Source organism: Pseudorca crassidens, chromosome 7, assembly GCF_039906515.1.
Source record: "Pseudorca crassidens isolate mPseCra1 chromosome 7, mPseCra1.hap1, whole genome shotgun sequence".
NCBI lineage: Eukaryota > Metazoa > Chordata > Mammalia > Artiodactyla > Delphinidae > Pseudorca > Pseudorca crassidens.
In genome coordinates this window covers 31,716,154-31,740,804 of record NC_090302.1, presented here as the reverse complement: position 1 = coordinate 31,740,804, position 24,651 = coordinate 31,716,154, and the positions used below count along the sequence as shown (strand labels likewise).

Sequence of the window (24,651 nt, the reverse complement as noted above, 5' to 3'; positions counted from 1 at the left end):
GAGCATCCTATAAGATACCTGACTGATACTCCTCAAAATTGTCAAGGTTGGGACTTCCCTGGTGACGCAGTGGTTGAGAATCCGCCTGCCAATGCAGGGGACACAGGTTCGATCCCTGGTCCGGGAAGATCCCACATGCCACGGAGCAGCTAAGCCTGTGCACCACAACCACTGAGCCTGTGCACTAGAGCCCGTGAGCCACAGCTACTGAGCCTGCGTGCCACAACTACTGAAGCCCATGCACCTAGAGCCTGTGCTCCACAACAAGAGAAGACACCGCAATGAGAAGCCAGCGCACCACAACGAAGAGTAGCCCCTGCTTGCTGCAACTAGAGAAAGCCCATGTTCAACAATGAAGACCCAACACAGCCAAATAAATTTATTAAAAAAACATTTGTCAAGGTCACAGTGAACTAAAGATAGTACAGCGTTGCTATATACCTCCACACTCTGTTTCTCGTATTGTTAACATCTCACTTAAGTATGGAACCTTTGTCACAATTAATGAACCAACACTGATACATTATTATTAACTAAAGCTTATACTGTATTCAGATTTCTTTAGTTTTTGCCTAATGTCCTTTTTCTATTGCAGGGTCCCATCCACAATAGCACATTATTATATTTAGTCGTCATGTCCCCTTATGATCCTCTTGGCTGTAAAGGTTTCCAGACTTTCCTTGTTTTTGATGTCCTTGTCATTTTAAGGAGTACTAGTTAGGTATTCTGTCCCCCAGTTGGGATTTACCTGGTGTTTTTCTCATCATTAGACTGGAGTTTTGGGTTTGGGGGAGGAAAACCACAGAGGTAAAGTGCCCTTCTTATCACCTCATTTCAAACCTATCAACATGACTTATCACTATTGATATTAATCTTGATCAGCTGGCTGAGGTAGTGTTTGTTTGGTTTATTCACTATAAAGTTACTCTTCCTTTTCTCCCTTTACATACTGTACTTATTGGAAGAGTCACTATGCACAGCCCACACTTAAGGAATGGGGAGTTATGCTGGAATTCTTTGGCGTGGCAGATTTATCTATTCTCCCTTATTTACTTATTTATTCAATCATATATGTATGGACTTATGATATTTATTTTATACTTTGGGTTCTAATTCAATACTACTTTATTTATATTATTGCTCAAATTGTTACAACTATGGCCAATGGTGATTTTTCAATTGGCTCTTGTGTCTCTTTGACACATCCCCATAACTGTGTGTGAATGTGTATGTGTGTGTGGGTGTGTGTGTGTGTGAGTGTGTATGTATGTAGTTTAGCTCTTCTTTATCTTCTGGCACTACAAAATTTTCCAGACTCATCTTGTATATTTCCTACCCTATTAATAGAACCAACCATTTCTCCAAGGAACCCTGGTTCCTTTTATTGGAGAATGGTATTAGAATCTAAGATCTGGGCATTCTGAGTGTAGAATTCTCTAGTTAAATGTATCAATCGTGCCTTGTATAGCTTTGCTTTTTGTATCTTATATAGGAAAGTATTATCGTTTTTGACGAAACGAACAAGATCTGTATATTATTATTATTTTTTAAAATTTATTTTTGGCTGTGTTGGATCTTCATTGCTGCATGCGGACTTTCTCTAGTTGCAGTGAGCGGGGGCTACTCTTCATTGCGGTGCACGGGCTTCTTATTTCGGTGGCTTCTCTTGTTGCCAAGCATGGGCTCTTAGCACGGGGGCTCTAGAGCACAGGCTCAGTAGTTGTGGCGCATGGGCTTAGTTGCTCCGCGGCATGTGGGATCTTCCAGGACCAGGGCTTGAACCCGTGTCCCCTGCATTGGCAGGCGGATTCTTAACCACTGCGCCACCAGGGAAGCCCTCTATATATTATTTTAATACTTGTACAATTTTCTTTTACATGTAGCTTTAAAATTCATCTGGAATTTTAAAAATATGATGTAGAGTAGAAATGTTATTTCTTTGTAAATGGATAGCTAAGTATCTCAACCCCATTTGTGGACTAATCAATCCTTTCCATATAGTTTATACATATGATATTCCCACATGTCCAAGAATATGTTTGAGCTTTATTTTAGTCATTGGATTTAGTTATCTATTCCTGTATAGCAACATGCAGGTTTAATTTATATGAGTTTATAGAATATTTTGTTATCTGGTAAGACAAGTCCCATCTCTGATCAAAAAAGTAAAATAAAACTTTCTCCACTATTCTTGAACATTTTCTCTTGCAGATGAATTTTAGAATCAACTTGTCAAATTCCATGAAAATGCTTTGGGGATTTTAATTGGTATGCACTGGACCCTCCTTTCTTATCTGGCTACAGAAGTGGTTCTCAAACCACTGGCTGTAAGAATTAACTCTAAGAACTAAGAAGAAATGCGAGAGCATAGAGCCTGTAGAGAGAAACAGGACTTTTTTAACACCAGGATTTTGACTCTGCTATTTTTGACTCAAGGACATTTTGAACACAAGTTTAAGAACATAAGAATATCAGTCGGAATTATACAATCATTCACAAATTTTTGTTGAGAATATATATTCTGGAGTCAATTCTATTACACTCATTTAATTCCTTGGCCAGTGAGCACAGTTAAATGATTTCCAAATTTTTACATTTCTATTTTACTGAAATTATAATTAATAGAATTAATAGGATCAATTCTTTTCTATGAAAATTTTCTATTTTAAATTTAATTGATTAGCTTTTCTGCCATTTTGAGTGCTAGTTTGTGAACAGTGTTTCTAGCAAGTCCTGTTTTCCCAAGTCAAGGTTAGCAGATCTGACATTTGCCACATGCAGTTTTAGCCTTTGTCAATTTTATTTTGTATTAATTATTTCTGCCAGAAATATTTATTATGAATTGGACAAAATACTGACATCTTATACTTAATTACTGATTAATTTATGAGAATGTTGTAAGCAAATCCTTTCAGATACTCCAGAAGAATAATATTTCCTTGTCATCTTTCATTGACTTATTGCTTTTTTAGCTTTGCCCATACTAATACTAACTACTCATACTTAGAGTAAAGAGCAAGCTAACTCTTTGTTGGATCAAAATGTCCTTGGTGAGAATATGCCCAGGGCTAAAATGTTGACCAGGTCTAAAACTGTGGAGTCAAAATGGCTGCGTAAAATAAAACAAAAGAAAAATAAGCAAACAAACACATCATACACTGCTTTGTCAGTCCTATGAAGTACCATAGTTTATTGAATTATTCCCTATTGATGGACTTTTGGGTTGCTTCCAGTGATTTTTTCCCTTCTCTCCCTTCCCCTCCTCCTCTTTTTTTTTTTTTTTTTTTTTTTTGCATTTTTGGCTGCACCGCGGGGCATGTGGGATCACAGTTCCCCGAGCCCCAGCCCCCTGCAGTGGAAGCACAGTCTTAACCACTGGACCACTGGGGAAGTCCCCTCCCTCCCTCCCTTCCTCCCCTCCTTCCCTGCCTTCCTCCCCTCCCTCCCTCCCTTCCTTCCCTCCCTCCTTTCTTTCTTTCTTTCTTTCCCTCCCCCTCTCCCTATCCCTCTCCCTCTTCCTCTCCATCTCTCTTCCTTCATCTCCTCCCTATACCTTACTTTATTTTCCATTATCAAAGCTGCAATGAACATGCCTCTTTGTAATCACAGGCAAATGTTTTTCTAGGAGAGGACCTAGAAGTGGAATTGTTGAGTTAGAAATTTGATAGTGAAAAAAAGAGAGTAGTAGCAACTAATATTGAAGCTACAATTAGGGATCTAAACCAAACTCTTCATTTTTCAGACACTAAACCTCTTCCCCAAGATTTCACAGCCTATTAGTAGCAAAGTAGGTCTAGAAATTTAGAACAGGGACTTCCCTCGTGGTCCAGTGGTAAAGAATACGCCTTACAATGCAGGGGACACGGGTTTGATCCCTGGTCAGGGAATTAAGATCCCACATGCTACGGGGCAACTAAGCCCGTGCACCACAACTACTGAGCCCATGTGCCTCAACTAGAGAGACTGCATGCCGCAAACTACAGAGCCCACGTGCTCTGGAACCCACATGCTGCAACTACAGAGCTCACACACCCTGGAGCTTGCGCGCCACAACTAGAGAAGAGAAAACCCGCCTCCCACAACTAGAGAGAAGCCTGCGCGCTGCCAGGCGCCCACATGGCACAACTAAGACCCAACACAGCCAAAAAATAAATAAATAATAAATAAATCTTAAAAAAAAAAGAAATGTAGAACAGTTTCAAGCAGCTCTATGAAAAGTAACACAGGCTTGTAGCAGTGTCTTCAGACATTTAAAAGGGGTTAGACCTCATGCAACTGTCGCAGCTGGTGGAACAGTCTATGTAGGCTGCTGTTGCCTCGAGTTTAGTGTTAGCCTGAAGTTGCTGTAGGTCAGCCAGATTGGCAGTTGGGAAGGAAAGCTGGATGTGGACAAGATCAAGGACAAACTAGAACCTTCCAGGGCAAATTTGGGCCCACAAAGAACACTGGGACACTCGAGGACAAACTGGAACCTGCCTCTTGCCCCAGCTGACATCGTGACTGTGACCTTGTAAGAGACCCCAGGGCAGAACTGTTTAGATAAGCTGCTTCCTGACCCACAGAAACTGTGAGATAATACATGTTCATTGGTTTCAGCCTCTCAATTCTGGTAACTGGTTACACCACAGCGAGTAACTAATAAACCTAGATACTGATAGCGTGTTCACCAAAACCGCCTCAACATCAAATTGCCGTGGCACCAGCAGTACCAGTGGCCAGTAGCTTGCAAATCTAGCCACTTTAAAATAGACAGGGTGGGTCTCATGGAAAGGTAGAGTATAGGCATTTGAAACCCATGAGTTCTGGAATTTTCAAGCAGCCTGGATTTCATTCTGGCCCTGATAGCCCATCATTTTCTGACCTGGCACTCTTCTAGGTTGCTCCCTCAGCAGTAGCTTTTGGTCTCCTAACGACTCCACCTGTACGCTCTTGTTCAGCACTCCCAGCTCCTCACCCCTCATTCCTTCCCTGGACAGCTGGATCCTGTACGTTGAGGCATTTTTGTTTTTCTCCATGCCCATGTCTTACAAAAGATATTTGGATCTATCTAGCCATCTGAAGAATAGTCTGCCCTTCTCCAATTTAGGGAAGGGGATGTTCAGATAAAAAAATCAACTCTAGGGCTTCCCTGGCGGCGCAGTGGTTGAGAGTCCGCCTGCCGATGCAGGGGACACGGGTTCGTGCCCTGGTCCAGGAAGATCCCACATGCCGCGGAGCGGCTAGGCCCATGAGCCATGGCCGCTGAGTCTGCACGTCCGGAGCCTGTGCTCCGCAACGGGAGAGGCCACAACAGTGAGAGGTCCGCGTACCGCAAAAAAAAAACCCCAAAACAAAAAAAATAAACTCTATGTACTTAGTGGTAAGCATCACTGCCAGCCTCTGAAACTTCCTAAAAACTATCCTCCTGCTTGTCTGGTGTTTGATGTTATGTTTGAAGAGAAATGTGCAAAGAGGCAGGTTGTCTAGCAGCCAGAGATTGCTTAACAGGATAGCTGTATCTTGGTGGGGTCACCATAGATTAAGGGCTATCCAGTCTTCTGTTATGTGATAATAACATTTATATAGGAACTACTAAAGTGATTTATATATGTAACTCATTTAATCCTCTCAACAATTCTGTGATGTAGGTATTCTGCTTTATAAGATCATTCACCATCTTACGGTGACTAAGATTTTTCAGGAAAGTCTCAATTTCAAAAGTCTTGGTCTGTTGTCATTAGCTATCCAAATGCTTCAGAAATTCTGAGATTTCAGTATTTGAACTATACCTCAGACTGTCTCTACCATTAGAGAGTGGATTGCAAATACTTTTTTTTTTTTGGCCACAATACACAGCATGAGGGATCTTAGTTCCTAGACCAGGGATGGAACCCATGCCCGCTGTAGTGGAAGAGTGGAATCTTAACCACTGGACCACCAGGGAAGTCCTTGCAAATACTTTTTATACTATTTATTCTGACATTTGGTTCAGAAAGTATGGTCATATTAATAGAATGATTTCAGTGCATCTACCCACGCATGCCAGCTTCTGGTGAATACCCCTACTCCCAGTCTCTGCTGTGTGGGGTGGTTATTTTTGTACCAGATGATACCTCCCTTCCATCTCATAACAGCTGATTGAGTTAAAGTGGACTTCTAGTCCAAAAGCAATCAATTTATAGGCTGCCAGCCTGCATCGTATCTTGCAGTGATGAGCTGGGCCAATCACATTTTTTTGTGTGGGTAAGTATGAACCAAGAGGCGAGCAGGAGGTTTCTACCCTAGGCTGGGGAGTCCATGATGGCCAGGTGCAGGTGCGTACGCAGAGGGAGCACGCTGAGAGGTAGGGAAGAAGGAGCATATATCCAGAGAGAGACAAAGGTGTAACAGGACAAAGAGGGAGACGGAGAAACAAAGAAAGTCAGAGGCAGAGACATAGAAAGACACACTGACCTCAAATGAGAGAGAGAAAAATTGGTTCTTAGTGGCTCTTAGGTTTCTGTGAGGTCCTACATAACTTGGGTTGTTCCTGTATTTCAAATTCACCTAAAATTCAATAAACACCTTTCACTGTAGTGAGTTTGAATGAATCTCTTCCAGGGCTTCCCTGGTGGCGCAGTGGTTGAGAGTCCGCCTGCTGATGCAGGGGACACGGGTTCATGCCCCGGTCCGGGAAGATCCCATATGCCGCGGAGCGGCTGGGCCCGTGAGCCATGGCCGCTGAGCCTGCGCGTCCAGAGCCTGTGCTCCGCAGCAGGGGAGGCCACAACAGTGAGAGGCCCGCATACCGCAAAAAAAAAAAAAAAAAAAGTTGTAAAGAATGAATCTCTTCCTTGCCACTAAGAAAGCCTGATGAAAGTTGTCTCTAATGTCCATACTTAATTCAATTTTAGGGATTCTGGATCTGAGCAGTCAAAATGGTTGGATAAACTAAACCTCAATGTATTAAGAGAACTGTACTTTCTCAAAACTGTGGAGTATTCAGGTTGGATGATCAGTGCATTTTCTCTCCCTCAAGAAAACTTATGTAACAACCAACTCCTATGTCAAGTCTGCTTGGTGAGACTGGATCTGAACAAAGGAGAAACTGTTTTCAGAGTTATTCTCAACAAGCTATCAGGGTGCAATGCATCACTCACCTCCATCACTGGAATGGCCCTCCTGCTCTTGAGGAAGGGACAAGTCACACAGATGGGTTCTCTTGAAAGTCTTCCTTTTATTAGACTCTGTGTAGGCTCCACCCTTCTATTGACTCTTTCTACAGAGAAGTTATAGCAACTTTATTATTAATAATAATAGATAACATTTATTGAGTGTTTTCTATGTAACTTGCACTGTACTAAGCCTTTTATAAATACCTTACTGAATCCTCAAACAACCCTGTTAAGTACGTATTGTTACGTCACTTTACAGATAAGACTCAGGAGGGTTAAGAAGCTTGTCCAAGGGCAGGGAACAAGGAGGGAAATAAGGGAACAAGGAGAGAGCTGGGAGGGCAGTGACTACATTACACACATTACGAGATGCCCTTGTCACATTAGTTTTGGAGATAGTTTACTCTCTTTTATTTATTTATTTATTTATGGCTGTGCTGGGTCTTCGTTTCTGTGCGAGGGCTTTCTCTAGTTGCAGCAAGTGGGGGCCACTCTTCATCGCGGTGCACGGGCCTCTCACTAGTTTACTCTCTTGATTTGAGGAGGAGACACATGATTAGATAGGAGTTTCTGTTTCCTTAGCAGGATTTCTGCATGTGGCTCATGTCAATCGTCATTATTTTAAACAATAATAATACTGACAACATGCAGTAATAATAATCATATTAATCATGTATTAAAGTCAAGACTAGAAGCTTTCATCACCCTGCCAGGTAAGTATCATTGTTCTCACCTTAGAAATGAAAAATCTGAGATTCTAAGTGGTTAACTTTGTTCACAAACTATAAGCAGTAAAGTCAGGATTCAGGCCCCTGTCTGTCTGTTAAATTCATTGCTTTCTTTTCCCTCACTGTACCACCTGTCAATCAAATTTCCAATCTGAATTGACTATTTTCACACCCCAGTAGTTTTCCCTTGGCTGTATCCTCATTTTGGAAGGAAATCTTCATAGACATCTAACATGGCACTAGGGTGGAAAACTCGAAGTGGAAATGGTGTACTGCCTTGGGTTCCAGTGAGGTGAGTGTCATAAAGTTTGCCAATAGTAACTCTCTCGGGATGGTCTTAGTTTCCGAGTTCTCTGGACAATTTCAAAGCTTCTTGGACACCAGACAAATTATTGTCAAAATAATGAACAAGGAGCAGTATAACTCTAGGTTATAGTAAGGGTCTTTATTTTTATTGGTGCTTCTGACCCCTAGAAGTGTTTGGGTGTTTCTTTGTAGTCAACAGACCTGGCTCAGCCTCTCAGCCTCTCAGCCAAGTGGGTCTGTGGGTCATGGGAGCTGGGAGGGTGGCAGTAGCCTCACATATAATCAAGACATTTTTACAAAATGAAAAAATAGCGAGTGTTGGTGAGGTGGTGGAGAATTTGGAACCCTCATACATTGCTGATGGGAATGTAAAATCATTCATTTAGCCACTATGGAAAATCTTTTTGGCAGTTCCTCGAAAAGTTAAACATAGAATTACCATATGACCCAGCAAGCCCACTCCTAGGTATATACCCCAAAGAACTGAAAACAGATACACAAATACGTTTACAGGCATGTTCAGCGCAGCACTATTCACAGTAGTCAAAGGGTGGAAATAACACAAATATCCATCAATGGATACATGTACAAACGCACTGTGGTATACATACAATTATTTAGCCATGAAAAGGAATGAGGTACTGACATGCTACAACCTGGATGAACCTTGAAAACATCATGCTAAGTGAAAGAAGCCAGACACAAAAGACTACATATTGTATGATTCCATTGATATGAAATGTCTAGAATGGCCAAATCCAGAGAGACAGAAAATAAATTAGTGGTTACCCCTGGTTGGGGAGGGGCGGGGATAGAGAGTGACTGCTTAATGGGGAGGGGGTTTCCTTTTGGGGTGATAAATGTTTCACAAGTAGAGATGATGTGGTTGCTTAACATTTTGAATGTAATAAACGCCACTGGGTTGTTGACTTTAAAGTGGTTATTTTTATGTTATGTGAATTTCACTTCGATTAGAACAACAGAAAGTTCAGCAGCCCTCTGTGCCCTTCTGAGCTTGGAATCTTCCCAATGGATACAGGGCAAAAGAAACACCTAGCCCCCATCCTTGTGGAGGCACTATAAAAGGTGCCTTGTCCTAGAGTGGCATCTGTCGTGCATTCATTCATCCGCGCACAAATTCCCACGTACTCAGCGCACAGTGTCTGAACCAGGTCCTGGGGTGCTGAGGGTCGTCTCTGCCCTCGAGGTGCGCAGCCTAGGGGGAGACATCCCGCAAATTAAAAAAACAAAACAAAACACAACTCCGTGATGAACCCAGCCAAGGAGCGTTGTCTACTCAAGTAGCAGGGTGTCCCGAAGGAAAAGGGGCCTTTCTCAGGGGGTTTGGACTGGGCTATTTCGCGTCCATGGCCGCCAAATACCTTGCGACAAATACATTCTTTTGTTGTTCATGGAAATGAAACAGTTTTTCAAGTCCTTCAGGAGCTCGTCCGCAAAGGTGGGAAGAGGGAACTCACCACAAGAATGTCAGCCAGGAGGGAGCGGGGTGGGTAGGCGGAGGACCCCCTGCGCCCCGCCCCGAACCTCGGGGGAAGCCGGCCACCAGGGCTTGGGGAGGTGGGGACTGCGCGGGGCCGCGCTCCCGCCCTCCTCGGCGCCTGCGGACCCGCAGGCGGCGGGCGGCCCGCGAGGGGGCGGGGGCTCCCGGGCTTTGTGGCCGCTGCGCGCGTGGTGGGGCCTGACCGGCCGGGGGCGCGCCGCCGCCGCCCGGCGCTCCGGAGCCCGCGGCCCTCCCGGCCGCCCAGCCTGCGAGAGGAGCCGAGGCCGCCCGCGCTGGCATCCCGCCGGCCCCTCCCCCGATCGCCGTGGCCGCTGCGCCGCCGCTGCAGGTAGGACGCTGGCCCGCCGGGCGGGCCGCAGCGACGCGGGGACGCGGGCGAGGGTCAGGCGGGAGGCTCGGGCCAGACGTGCGGGGGCCGCGCGGCCGGCAGGGCGGGCTTCCGGCCCAGGCGCCACGACCCCTGCCCCGCAGGCCCGGCTGCCACCTCCGCGCGCCGCGATGGGACTCGGTGAGTGGGGCCGGCCTGCGGCGTACAAAGCCCCACGGCGCGGACCTCGGGGAGATTCAGCGTCGCACCCGGGGTCGGGGGACTCTGGACTCCGGGAGTGGAGGAGCCGCTTGGGAGGAATCCAGATGACTCGCAGTGCCGGGGTCTCCCCATCCCGGGGTCCCCACTGTATGCCGGGCACTGTGCTCGCGCTTTTCCATACTCGTCTCCTTTAAGACCCCTTGTGTCCCTTACAGGGGTGTAATGGGAGGGGTCTCTCACCCAGAGGCTGAGGGCCGAACATCACATCGGTGCCCTCCTGACCTTGGGAAATCTCCTTTGCTCTGAGCCTTGGCTCCTGCTTCTGTAAATGGGGGTGAGATGGGGGGAGGGATGGTGGCAGGGGAGTGCGTCGTTTAATGCCTATCCCCAGGTGCTATTGTGAGAGATAATGTACGTAAATGATCATAGCTAAATATTGAGCACTTTCTATATACCAGGCCCTAGGTACCAAACAGTTGGCGTGAGTTATCTAATTAAGTCATCACACTGGCGCTGTGATGTAGCTACTATAAATTGCACGAGTAATTTTTATTTAGGAGTAGGAAATAGAGAAGATTATTTAGTCTCCTTATTCTGATTCAGGAGATTGGGTGACTTAGGTATGGTAACATTTAAGATCACAGATGTTCCTGCAGTGTCAGGAGAGTGGTTATAGGATATATTTGTTACACATTTAAAACCGGGAGGTAGGATAATATCAGGGCCAGGCGTGTGCATTTTAGTATGTCAGATAAGTCAATTGTGTTACCAAGGAAATTGTTGAATTCAAAAACATAGTTCCTGAGTTAGGACTGAGGACTGCTAGGGGAGTTTGGGGCCAGAGAGACAAGGGGTGGACGGGGAGGAGAAGGGAGGATTCTGAAGCTCTGGAAGAGGATATGGAGGAAGGGACCAGCGTCTACCACCCCAGCAGTTTTCTGGACCAGGATTCCATCCTGCCCTTAGAGACCAGGCATCCTGTCTGGGAGGAGAGAGGGGGAGGGATCCTGGGGTGAGATCAGTGAATTGTCTCTTATTATTCCCAGGACACCCCAAAAGTATTCAGATGGGTTGAGAGCCAGGCCTCCTAAAATGTCATGGTCGCTTCTCATGATTCTTGAAATTCTTTTACTATGTTTGAGGCGATTGGGATGCTCAACAACCCTGAAGATTGGTAAGGTGCTTCAAATATCAGTACAAAGACAGAACTGATGTAATGAAGGAGTGTGTTTGAATACAGTTCCCTTGGTTAGAGAAGCAATGGGCCTGAGGAGATTATTTTGGGGTTCAGTTTGAAATGGGGAGAACTGGAAGGCTTTGGACCCTGAACAAGGAAGAGAAAGGCAGGAAGGGCCAGGCATTGCACCCAGGGGCAGGGGGTAGAAGGAGAGCTGAGGACCCACAACACCATCTGAAGAACACCCACCCGGCCCGCTAGTGCTCGGCTACCCAGAAGGCACCCCTTCCTCTCCCGACTGTGACCGTGTCTTACTTGAGTGTTGTTTAAGGTCGGGGCTGAACTCGGGCTGACTTTTCTCCTGAGTGAGCAGGAAAGGCTTCTTAGAGAAGGGTTGTTTTAAAACCAGGACTTGAAGGAGGGGGTGTTTGGGCACATAGTGATGGTGAAAGTAGGGAGCCGTGTGCCTAGTAAAGAAGAGCAGCTGCTTTGGAGAGACAGACAGTGGGAGGTTCGAATCCTAGGTCTGCTATTTCTCCGCCATGTAATTTTTTGGTGAGGATTAAAGAATGTTTTTTCAAATGCCTGGTAGGGAGCTCAACAAGCACTAGGACCTTTTTCCCTGTCCATGGTGACAGTTGTTTAATTCTTGTCTGCTGAGCACCAGTCTTATGCTGAGTCATATGCTTCATGCCTGGGAGAGAGATGAGTCAGAAATTATGTGTTTCCCTTAGGAATTTCCCAGCCTAGTGAGGGAGATGGACACAATGAGCAAATCACAGAAAATATGGGAAGTACAATCATATACAACTGGCAGTGAGCTCAGAGAAGAGTAACTCGTTCATTCTGGATAGAATACTCAGGGCTAATCTACCTCTTTAACGAGATTTAACAAGATGAGACGTTATCATAGAGGTTTTGAATGCTACACAAATTCCTAACTTCTATCTTTTTTACCTCTGTCTTGTCTTTGCCCTGATATCCTCTCTCTTAAAAAAAAATCTAGTTGCAGTGTGTACGTAGTTTGTAAACTGCCTCAAACTCATTTTAGGAGGAAGCTGTTATAAATAAAATAAACATAATAGCCTGGGTATTAGTTGAGGAAGGCGTCACAAAAATTTCATGAGAGTTGGACTTAAGGGGTAAAGATGAGCCCTTGGTGGATCTTGGGGTAAAGAATTCCAGCCAGAGGAGGCCCCATGTCTAGAGGCATGAGAACGCAGTAGGTTTAAGGGCATGAAGATGAGTTTGGTCTGGCCGGGTTGAAACATACATGGAAAGGGTGGTTTGGGGTGGGGTAGAGGGGGCACTGTAATTGGGGCCAAATCTGGAAAGGCCTTGAATGCCTTGTGAGCAGTTTGGACTTTATTGCTTGGGCAGTGGGGGAAATGTCAGAGGTTTACACGCAGGACTGTGGCATCATCACTGTGTTTAAGAAAGATCCCTCTGGTGGCTGTGTGGAAGAGGAGCTGGAAGTTTGGGAGATCATTTTGGGAGACTAGGGCTTACCTTGGACATAGGCAATGAAGATGGGAGCAGAGAGAAGAGATATTGAGGTAAAATATGTAGTAGTGGTAAATGTGATGAGTGGTACCATGTGATTGAAGAGCACGCTGAGGTTTCTGCTTTGAGCCAAGTTAATGTGGCTGAAATCAGGAGGTCTGGGGGTAGAAGAATAATGCGTTTGCTTTTGGAGGTTTCTGAGGTACCCATAATGGACAGCTAGATAGAGGTGGCTAGGAGACAATTGGAAATGTGTGTGGTGCTGAGGAGAGAAGATGGGGCTGGAGAGAGGTTCTCCCTGACACCCCTACTTTCTTTTGAACAAACACCAAGAGTCAACTGTGTGCTCAAGATACAAGTAAAATGTAGTTCCGTGCCTCAGGAGCTCAGATAGAGGAGCCCCTCAAGGGTATGGATAGATTGCAGTACAGAGTAATTCTGAGGGCTGCAGGAAAAGGTAAATGCTTGAGACCCTGGGCCCAGAGATTTTTTGGGTTTTTTTAATAAATTATTTTTTATTTGTGGCGTGCAGGCTCAGTAGTTGTGGCTCGCGGGCTTAGTTGCTTTGCGGCATGTGGGATCTTCTCAGACCAGGGCTTGAACTTGTGTCCCCCGCATTGGCAGGCGGATTCTTAACCACTGTGCCACAAGTCCGGGCCCAGAGACTTGAGAGCCGTTGATGCTGAAGTGGTGGGCCTAGAGGAGAGAGTCCTCACAGACAAGAAGCAGGCTGGAGCAGGAACACCTACATAAGGGGACTTTCTGTATTGTAAAAGCACTTTCTGTGGAGGGTACTTTAATAATGACTCCAAGGGGGCTTCCCTGGTGGCGCAGTGGTTGAGAGTCCACCTGCCGATGCAGGGGACGCGGGTTCGTGCCCCGGTCCGGGAAGATGCCGCGGAGCGGCTAGGCCCGTGAACCATGGCCGCTGAGCCTGCGCGTCTGGAGCCTGTGCTCCTCAACGGGAGAGGCCACAACAGTGAGAGGCCCGTGTATCGCAAAAAATAAAAATAATAATAATAATAATGACTCCAAGGGAATTTTAGGGAGACTGGGATGGGAGTGGGGAGATGGATTAGGAAGGAGCAGTGGGGGAGGGGAAGGAAGGGGTCAGGACCTTTAGGAACCTGCCTCTGGTTCACAGAGGGAACTGTGAGGGAGGGGGGAGCTCTTGCCTTAAACACAAGGCTGGTTCTGCTCACAGTCACCCTCAGAAGCAGATGGTAAAAATAAACACTTCCCAGTTACTTGGCTGCCTCGAGTGGGTGGCGAAGGGAAAGGGGAGGGAGAGCACCGGAGGAAGCAAATTTAGTGCTAGGTTTAGACTGGAAGCTCCCCTAAAGGAAAGATAGAAGACAGAGAGGGTGCAGGTGAGTGGCCATCCTGAGTAGACAGGTCTGAACATGTGAGAGCAGGTACACAGCCAGGTGTGCACGGGGACAGTAATGTTTGACTGTTCCTACCTCTGCGTCAAATGAAATCATGAAGGCATCATAGCTGTAGAAATTTGTTGTATCATGTTGTAAAAAATTTGGCATACAACAGTATTTACAAGAAGAAGCCAGGAAATGATTTTTGTTATGAGAAGTCCTTTATAGAAGAAGAAATTTAAGATAGTAGAACATCTAGATATAATTAGTAAAAAATGCGAATGGCGAGCAGGTTAGTTTCAACGTATATTCCACAAATATTTATGGAGTACCTTCTGTGTACCAGGTGGTCTTCAAGGAGCCGGGGCTACAGTAGTGAAAGAGAGATCCCATCACCTGCTTTAGATGTTTCACTTGGAACTACTTAACCTATAGGGTTAAACCTGGGCGTGGGCCTTAAATCCTCTGAAGTGCCGAGATCACTTTATTCTGTGGCAATGTTCTCCTACTTTGGCTAGTAGCTCCACTAGCCTCATAAATAATCAGAAAATACCATCTATGCGTCTTTGGCAGAGAACTGTGGAAATTAGGTTGCAGAAAAACCATTGTAGCAGCAGTGCTAGTAATGGACTGCCAGCACCGGATGGGGCTTTAGAGAACACCCATTGCAGCTTTATTTTTTAGAGATGAGGAATCAACAGTCAGGGAGGAAAGGGGACTTGCCTGACGTCACAGAGTGAGTGTCAGTGTTGAGAGCAGTGCCCTCGAGTTTTCCATTGGGAGAGTGGGGAAGGCTTGATGGTACCTAGCAAAAGGGCATCTTGATGACGGGAGGGTTCCAGAGAAGAGATGTGGGGGGAGGGGTTGAAAACAAATAATGAAGCTTCGCTTTTAGGCCCTCCTCTGTTACTGGGACCCCAGGAACCCCCGTAGTTTGCTCTAAGCCTAAGTTTCCTCATCTGTAAAATGAGAGGATTGGACTGAAGTCCTGTTTTAGTTATAACATGTTAGGATCTATGTTGTTTCCAAAAGAGGTTGTTTGGGGGTTGTGGAGTCAGGAGACAGAGTCAACAGACCAGGATAGGAAATAGGCTTTCATCTCTTTAGAGCAAACTGATCACCCATAGCCTGTGGCCAGGCCTCCCTTCAGGGATTGGCTGCCACATTTCCTGCAACTTACTCACCAATTCTGTGTTTGTCCCTTCTTTCAGTCTTTCCAAAGTGGCCCTGCTTTGTTCTAATGCTAATTCTATTTCCAGTCTATTCTGATAGGAATTAAGGTCCTTATTCTAAATCCCACCCAATCCTGGAGTAACATCCCTGGGCACATCTCTGTGACTGTGCTTATCACACTGCCTTGTCACCAGCCCATCCACAGTACACTGTGTTGTGATATGTCTTCACTGGACTGTGGTCTCCTGGATCTTAAGGAATACCCCTCCCTCCAGTACCTGCACATGTAGGTGCTCTAGGTGCTTGTTTAATCCTCCTGTATCCTCTTTGCCTCTACTTTCTCTTGATCCCCCACCGTAGTGTGGACACACACACGTCCTGGTCATTTCTCACTTTGAAACAGTCCCTGGCATGCACCGCCTCCTTTCCATTAACATCACCACCACTCAGAATCCAGGTCCTTTCTTATCAATTATTTATCTGAATGATTTCCTTCAGCCCTCTCTGTTCATATCCTATACATTCTTAAAGATCTAGCTCAAATGTCTTCTTGTTCATGAAGAGTGCAAATTAACCTCTTCTCTCTTCTGAGCACCCAGGGTGCTTTGTCCTCTGTTATGGTGTCCATTCATTGTACCTCTCCTTTTGGTTGTCAGTTTCTGCGTGCCAATGCTCCTTCAGCTTGTCTTTGTATCTCCCACATACTCTAGGACAGTACTGAGCCTTTGGCAGGAGTCCATTACATATTTGTTGAATTGTATGTCTATGAATAAAAGAGCCAATAAGTATTTGAGTATGTGCTGTATTTAGACCACTGTTCTACTTTTGGAAGCAGTTCAGTATGGGTGAGAGGGGTGCAAAGAACTAAAATTTATTGAAGATCTAGTCTGTGCTTCTTTACTCCCATTGCAGGATAGTTGTGTAGAGAGAATAAAGCAGAGTAGGGAGTATTAACCCTGTTTTACAGAGGAAGCATTAGAGGTTAATTGACTTGCCCAAAGTCACACAGCTAGGTGAGTGCTGAATTCAGGATTTGAGCCCAGGTTCTCTGCATCCACTGTCTTGGTTATTTCACTTCACTTTAAGAGCAGTAGTGCATTAATATCCTAATATCTGTCTGAGGTCTCAGTGTCACAGATTTGTAGTCATGGTTCCCATCCTGAGTGTTGACTTCAAAGAACTCCCTTTTCTACAAATAGCAGTAGAAGTAAAATCTGGCCAACTTTCTCTGGTCTTTGCTCAAATTTTAGGACTTAGTTTGACCCTTGGTGGACTTAAAATATCATTAGGTGATGTGTTAGTCAGCTTGGCCTGCCATAATAAAAGACCACAGACTGGGAGGCTTAAACAACAGAAATTTATTTCTCACAGTTCTGGAAGCTAAGAAGTCCAGATCAAGGTGCCGGCAAGGTAGGTTTCATTCTGAGGGCTCGTCTCTTGGCTTGTAGGTGGCTGCCATCTCTCTGTGTGCTCACATGGCCTCTTTGTAAGCCCTGGGGTTAGTGCGGGGAGGGGCAAGCTCTCTGTTGTCTTTTCTTCTAAGGGCACTAATCCTCTTGAACCAGGGCCCCATCCTTAGGACCACATTTAATCTTACTTCCTTCCTTAAAAGCCTAATCTCCAAATACAGTCACCCTGGGAGTTAGGGTTGCAGCAAATGATTTTTTTTGGGGGGGAGGATACAAACATTCAGTCCCCTAACTGATGGATTTTTAAGGTGCATATTAAATGTACTTATTACAATCTTCCGGTGGTTTAGTCAATGTTAGTGTTTTGGGAATTGTGCTGATTATTTCCTCTTTGTTCTTTTATGGTATTGGAATCCTGCTATTTTATTTAGTCTTGTCTATGGGTCTTTGCTTAGCCCAAGAGGAACTTCCATTGCATTTGGATTTTGCTATTTTATTTGACCATTTTTACTTTAATGCAGCTTTTTGGTGTACTGATTGTTTTACCATGTACGATACTCATTCTGTGCATGGTAGACAGTTTTATGACTAAATCAAAATACATTCATTCATTAAATCTTGCTGAGGCTCACTGTGGGGTCTCTGGGCTGCTTGTTGTTCTACAACCACGCATAAGAACAGGTAGCACTCTGTCTAGCAGAACAGCAGCCAAAAAAGATGATCCGTACAGAGGGGAGTTGGAGTTCCCTAGAAGGGAAGGGAAGTTTCTAATAAAGGCTAATGTAGCAGAGAAGGCTTGTTGTGTTGTCATCTATAACCAGTTATGGACGTTCCTAAGCAGTTTTAAGCTATAATGTGCTTTCTAGCCTCGACATTTCTATTAGCAAGCTTCTCTTGGAGATCTCTTTCTTTGGGAAGTGTTTGTTTACTTAGGACTGTCAGTCAGGTGCTCAAGCAGATTGTCAGCATCCAGTTCCCCTTGAGGAGTGGACCATTTTAAAGCTCCATGTTATTGCTACAGTTACTTTTCAAACATACATTCTTAGCAGATCAACAGTGGAAATTATTTCAGAACCCTAGTTAGAGTGAGAGGGGTGCATCTGGGTTGGGGTGGGGAGCTGTGGACCCTAGGTTTGAGACCTAGAAGGGTGGAGGTGATGGGAGTGGGGAAGGGAGGGGAGGAGCCAACAAATGGAGATGACGGAAGCAGGCACAGCTCTTCCTAGGTTGTCCCTGCTGACAATCAGATTGCTAATTGATATGTAATTTGAGCTGGAGCACTAGAGGCTGTCACTAGGTCTGAAAGAAGAGGGCTAAGCAGATCAGAGAGCAGCCTGGGCTTGGAGTCAGACCTGGGTTTGAACCCTAGCGCTGCTACTATTTGTGTGATCACCGGCAAGTTACGGAGCCTCACTTTTCTGATCCAGGAAATAGGAAAAATAATTGGTTTAGTGGGGATAAACAGCCTGCTTCAGGAGGCTGTTGGGGATCCACAGGGGACCTTTGGGGGGTACACTGTCTCACATCAGAATCCCTTTATAGCCCGGAAGGATGCAACCACATGGCCGAGGGAGGCCTGCTGTTCTACAAAATTAAGCAAAGTAAATTGGTAACTTGGATTTACTTAGCTAGTGATTAAATAATAGTTTAATTAATAGGCTATTAATGGTCCCCAGGTGTTGGTAATTCTGAGTATTTGCTTTTGAGAGCAGTTGTATAATTTCTTCTGGTATTTCTGATACTTTCATAAAGCTTTGTGGGGTTTTTTTTGTTGTTGGTTTTTTTTTTTTTTAACAGTGTAAGAAATGATGCTCTCAGGGGCTATTTTTGGGAAGATTAAATGATATAGTGCATATTAAGCAGTTAGTATTGTGTCAAACTCACAGTAAAGGCTCAATAAAAATTATCTGCTGGGGCTTCCCTGGTGGCACAGTGGTTGAGAGTCCGCCTGCCGATGCAGGGGCCACGGGTTTGTGCCCCGGTCCGGGAAGATCCCACATGCCGCGGAGCCACTGGGCCCGTGAGCCATGGCCGCGGAGCCTGCGCTCCACAACGGGAGAGGCCACAACAGCGAGGGGCCTGCGTACCGCAAAAAATAAATAAATAAATAAATCTGCTATTGTAATTATTGCTCTTATTAGAGACTTAACTGGCCACACTTAGGTTAAGATCCTTATGAATTTAGACAACCCCCAGCCCACCACCACCTGGTGGCAGTTAGTGGTACTGCACACACTGTGAGGAAGAATTATTAAATTGCTTGGAACTAATTCCATGTAGTTTCATTTCCACTAAGTATCAAAGGAACTTTGTGCAGGCAGAGTATGGCTTATTTGCCGAGAGCTGCAATTCATATATCACTAAACAATGAAGGGACATTTTTTCACTTCCATAGTTGGCATAGATTTAAAAAATGTTAACAACAGAAGTCAATGAAGTGGGCATGTCAATTAGTACACCATTTCTGGAGGGCAGATGGTGATGGAACAAAAGTCTTGAGTGTTTTTATATTTTGTGGCAACCATTCCTCTTCTGGGAATTTATCTTGAAATAATCAAGGATATAAAAAATATTTATTTAAAAAGAAAAAATATATAATGTATAAAATAGCATTACCTTTAATAGAATGAAACAGGGAACAATCCCATTTTCATTTGTGAATCAGATTCCCAATCCTTATAACAGTGATTTTTTTTTTTTTTTTTTTTTTTTTTGCGGTACGCGGGCCTCTCACTGTTGTGGCTTCTCCCGCTGCGGAGCACAGGCTCCGGACGCGCAGGCTCAGCTGCCATGGCTCACGGGCCTAGCCGCTCCGCGGCATATGGGATCTTCCCGGACCGGGGCACGAACCCGTGTCCCCTGCATCGGCAGGCGGACTCTCAACCACTGCGCCACCAGGGAAGCCCCAGCAGTGATTCCTAAAAAGAGTGGGTAGACATTTTCTAGGGGCAGAAGAATCGGGATGGGCTTCAGATCAGAATCTGCTCTAGGGGCTGTGTAGTTTAAGAACATTCAGTATACCTATTGATTTCATAATAAAAACTATAGAATATAAAGTTGAATGTAGTCATCTTGGCAGATAGAGATCATATAGAAGAGATATATTATAGGGAGGGTGTGTTAATAAATTTCAGTTTGGGAACGCTGATTTATAGGAAATAGGAGTATTGATGAAGGCAAAAATTAATTTTGGACTTTTGGGGAAGAAGGGGCCTGGATTGGATCATTGTAGGAACATTAGAGCAACATGACTGAAGCGTAGGCCTGATAATTTAGGGGTACAGGGACACATCTCCAAAGATAAATTCCCCCTCATTTCTCGTTGCCCAAGACCTGAGGGCCAAACCACCTTTGACTTGTCTAAATCTCTCGATTTCTGATACTGATGTGTCCATGATGAATGTGAGGTACCTTGTATCTGGAGACACTGATCACACTAACTTTAACTTTTGGGAGGAGGTTGTACATAGTGGGGGACCCTGAACAGGCTCTGTTGCCCCCATGTAAAGCCCACATTCCTTGGGCTCTATTTCAAGGCTCTCTGATCTGGCTGGGTCCCCTCCAGCCTCAGATCTAACAGATTTCAGTTATTTACAATAGTAACCCCTCCCCAGGCATAGTAGGTGAAGAGCTGACTTGTAATGGTGTGATTTTAAATCAGTGTACCATAAATTTAAAAGTCACAGCCTCCCCCACCCCCCAGCTTTGTATTGTGGAACTTTTCAAGTGTGCACAAAGATCAAGAGAATAATTTAATGAATCTTTGTGTACCCATCACCCTTGTTCAAATGTCCCATTTTTGGCCAGTGGGACTCCTTTCAAGTTAGTTTCTAATTCTTTCAATACAGGTTGGTCAGGTTTTTTTTGTTTTCTTTTGTTTTAATTAATTAATTTATTTACTTTTGGCTGTGTTGGGTCTTCGTTGCTGTGTGTGGGCCTTCTCCAGTTGCGGTAAGCAGGGGCTACTCTTCGTTGCGGTGCGGTGGCCTCTCCCATTGCAGAGCACGGGCTCCAGGCACATGGGCCTCAGTAGTTGTGGCTCGCGGGCTCTAGAGTGCGGGCCCAGCAGTTGTGGCGCATGGGCCCAATTGCTCCGCAGTATGTGGGATCCTCCCAGACCAGGGCTCAAACCTGTGTCCGTGCATTGGCAGGCGGATTCCCAACCACTGCGCCACCAGAAAAGCCCGGTTGGTCAGTTTTAAATGGACTATATCATCAGTATCTTGATGCTTGCCTGTTATTCTGAAAAATCAGAGGCTTAGAGAATGTAAGGAGGACTGGGCATGTCGGCCCTTTCCACGAAGGGGACATGCAACGCTTGCTTTATTGCTGCATTCTCTGTTGCTCAGCAACATTCTTGCCATAATGTAACTGAGAGATTAATTTGTAGGAAGTTTCCTGTGATTAAAAGATGTGGAAAACTGTGCAGTCATAAAACACACATAGGTTCAGTGGAATAGGACATTTATTAAGCATTTATTGTGTGAAAGATGCTGGCTCAGCACTGGGGAGAATGGCAAGATGACCTAGGGAGTCATGGTTGAGTAATTTGGAGTCACCCAAGGTGAGAGCTCAAGAGATAGTTGTGAAATGATACTAAGAATACCAGGCTATTCAAACTCACAGAAGCAGAGGGTAGAACAGTGCTTACTGGGGGCTGGAGATGGGGGGGTGGGAGAAACGGGGAGATGTTGGTCAAATGGTACAAAGTGCAGTTATGTAGGATGAATAAGTCTAGAGATCTAGTGTACAGGAGTGATGACTGTAGCTAATAATATTGTATTGAATACTGGAAATATGATGAGACTAGATTTTAGGCGCTCTCGTGAAGCATATGAAAGGTAACTGTGTGAGGAGATATGTAATTGTAGTACTAGCTTATTTGTAGTGATTATTTCACTATGTATGTTAAATATATACAATTTCTATTAAAAATATAAAAAGGTACGTAGACTGTAATAATGATAAGGGAGAAAATGTAATGTCATTTCAAAATTTTAAAATAATATAAAATTGGTAACTTTTACTATAATAGGTGAACAAAGACTTTAAACGAATATGTGTTAAAAAATGGCTATTATTTGGTGTGTTTAAAGAAAAGATTACCAAACTATCAGGGCAGTCCAGGTTCTTGACTTCTGAAGTCACCATCTTTGTGATCTTGTACAATCCATTTCACCTTACTGGCCCTTAGTTTAGTTCCCTCAGTTGAAAAGAGGGATAAGGAAAATGTGGTATATAGGTACACAAAGGAATATTATTAAACCACAAAAAAGAAGGATAGCCTGCCATATACGACAGCAGGGATGGACCTTAGGGTGTTATGCTAAGTGAAATAAGTCAGACAGAGAAAGACAAATACTGTATGATCTCACATGTATGTGGAATCTAAAAAAAAAAAAAAAAAAAGGAAGAAGAAGAAGGAAAAAGAAAAAGAACTCATAGATACAGAACAGATTGGTAGTTGCAAGAGATGGGGAGTTTGGGGGGGCAAAATGGGTGAAGGTGGTTAAAAGGTACAAATTTCCAGTTATAATGTAAGTAAGTCCTGGGATGTAATATACAGCATGGCGACTATAGTTAATAGTATTATATTGTATATTTGAAAGTTGCTAAGAGAATAGATCTTAAAAGAAAAAAATTTTAACTGTGTGGTGATGGATGTTAACTACATTTATTGTGGTGATCGTTTCCATATGTGTGTATGTATATATATAAATAAATGAAATCGTTATGTTGTATACCTGAAACTAATGTAATGTTATATGTCAACTATATCTCAATTTTTAAAATCCATTAATTGGTAAATGGATATAGACTGTGCTACATCTATAAAATGGAATACCATTTGGTAATAACAAGGAATGAAGTATTGATACATGCTACAACATAGACAGACCTTGAAAACTTTATGCTAAGTGAAAGAAACAAGTCACAAAAGACCTCATATTGAATTATTCCATTTATATGAAATGTCCAGGAGAAAAAAAAAAAGAAAAGAGAGGCACTGGACTCAAGCTCTAAAGTGTCCAGGCCCTTGCACTTCTGAAATTATATTAATTATTTACACAGAACTGTACACTTTTAAAAGTGGCCTGCCGTTGTAAAGCAATTATACTCCAATAAAGATGTTTAAAAAACAGAAAAATAAATAAAATAAAATAAAAGTGGCCCTTAGACCTTAAGGATCACAGACTCCAAGCCCTCATTTTTAAGATAAAGAAACTGAGGTTCTTCTAAGAGCATGGACCTAACAAAGGTCACAGACATAGTGATGGAAATGTCAGATCTTCTGGGGTGATTTCTGGATGATTCTGAAATTTTGGTAGTATTTACTTTATCTGTTGTATTAGATCACACAGTGGCTTCTCTTGTCTTAAGCTGTGACAAAACTTTGAGAGACCTGTTTAGTTTAAAAGCTGCCTAACATTATGAATTTGGGGAATTATCTGTTCCTTAATATTAAGCAGAAATAAATGAACACATTAGAGTTCCACATAGATGTTCAACTTTTTTTTTGCTGTCCTGTACCGGATAATCACAAAATGGTCAAGACCTACAGCAAAGGTCCTACCTGAAAATCTACTTTTAAGTTAAAACCCCATTCCTTGTAATCTTCTGAATGTTTTCTTGAGAATACCACAATTCAACATGAGTGGAAAAGAAAGTACCGTATTTCAGACCAGGGAATCAAGTCAGGGATAGAGCGTGAGTGATTCGCTGACTTGTTTATTGCTGGAGTTGGTACTGATTGTTTCAAACTTCCTGTTCCAGGATAGCTAACAGCCAGGAGAAACGTAGTGGAAAATGCAAAACAACGAAATCATAAAACCTGCCAAATACTTCTCAGAATTGGAAAAGAGCATCCTGCTGGCTTTAGTAGAAAAGTACAAGTATGTGCTGGAGTGTAAGAAAAGCGACGCGCGAACTATTGCCCTCAAGCAGCGTACCTGGCAGGCGCTCGCCCATGAATACAACTCGCAGCCTAGCGTGTCGCTGCGGGATTTCAAACAGCTGAAGAAGTGCTGGGAGAACATCAAGGCTCGGACCAAAAAGATTATGGCCCATGAAAGGAGAGAGAAAGTGAAACGGAGCGTCAGCCCCCTTCTGAGCACCCACGTCCTGGGGAAGGAGAAGATCGCCAACATGCTGCCCGAGCAGCTGTACTTCCTGCAGAGCCCTCCCGAGGAGGAGCCCGAGTACCATGCTGATGCCGCCACCCAAGGTATAGGTGCCTGACACCCGCTTGCATGTTCTCCTTGGGTACCTGTTTGACATTGCGATTTTCAAGTCCTTCATTTTGAGGGAATTTATAAAAAAGAAACTTTCATATCAAACGACTTTCTCAATACAAAATTTCCCAATTAGATAGGACATTCAAGTCGTACATAAAAACAGAAGCTCTTATCTCATGTCTCTCTTAGAGAGATCTCACTTATCTCTGTTATTACTTAAGAAGGAAAAATAAGGGGCTACATTAATATAGTTATTAATGAAATATCTTAGTTGCTTATCTCAATCTATCTCAAATATATTAAAGAGAACTGGAGGATTTATATTCATTCACACTATCGTATTTTTTTTTCAAAAGATAGTTTTTGAGGACCTATTATGTGCAAAGCTCTGCATTAAGTTACTCAAAATGCCACATTAAGAAAGTGAACTATTTCAAACTTAGGAAAAGTACAGAGACTAATATAGCAAACACCTATTTAGCAGTCACCCAGATTAAAAACCAGCATTTCTACCCATTATAAAATTGTGATCTGTAGTTTTGGTTTGTGCACTCTAGGAAACTTGA

General features: G+C 43.9%; 1 protein-coding gene across 5 annotated transcripts in view; it reads left to right on the top strand.

Moving 5' to 3' along the window:
• MSANTD3 (Myb/SANT DNA binding domain containing 3) overlaps positions 1-24,651 on the top strand; it is a 41,291-nt gene that overhangs the window by 3,328 nt on the left and 13,312 nt on the right. For 2 of the 5 annotated variants that reach the window (XM_067743808.1, XM_067743810.1), the window contains one exon: positions 23,625-24,075. In XM_067743808.1, the coding sequence (XP_067599909.1) occupies positions 23,658-24,075 (418 nt within the window). In that variant the 5' untranslated portion in view covers positions 23,625-23,657. Of the gene's footprint in view, positions 1-9,605; positions 9,627-9,863; positions 10,018-10,060; positions 10,198-23,624; positions 24,076-24,651 lie in introns of those variants that run through there. The other 3 variants (XM_067743812.1, XM_067743809.1, XM_067743811.1) reach the window with 3 other exon arrangements.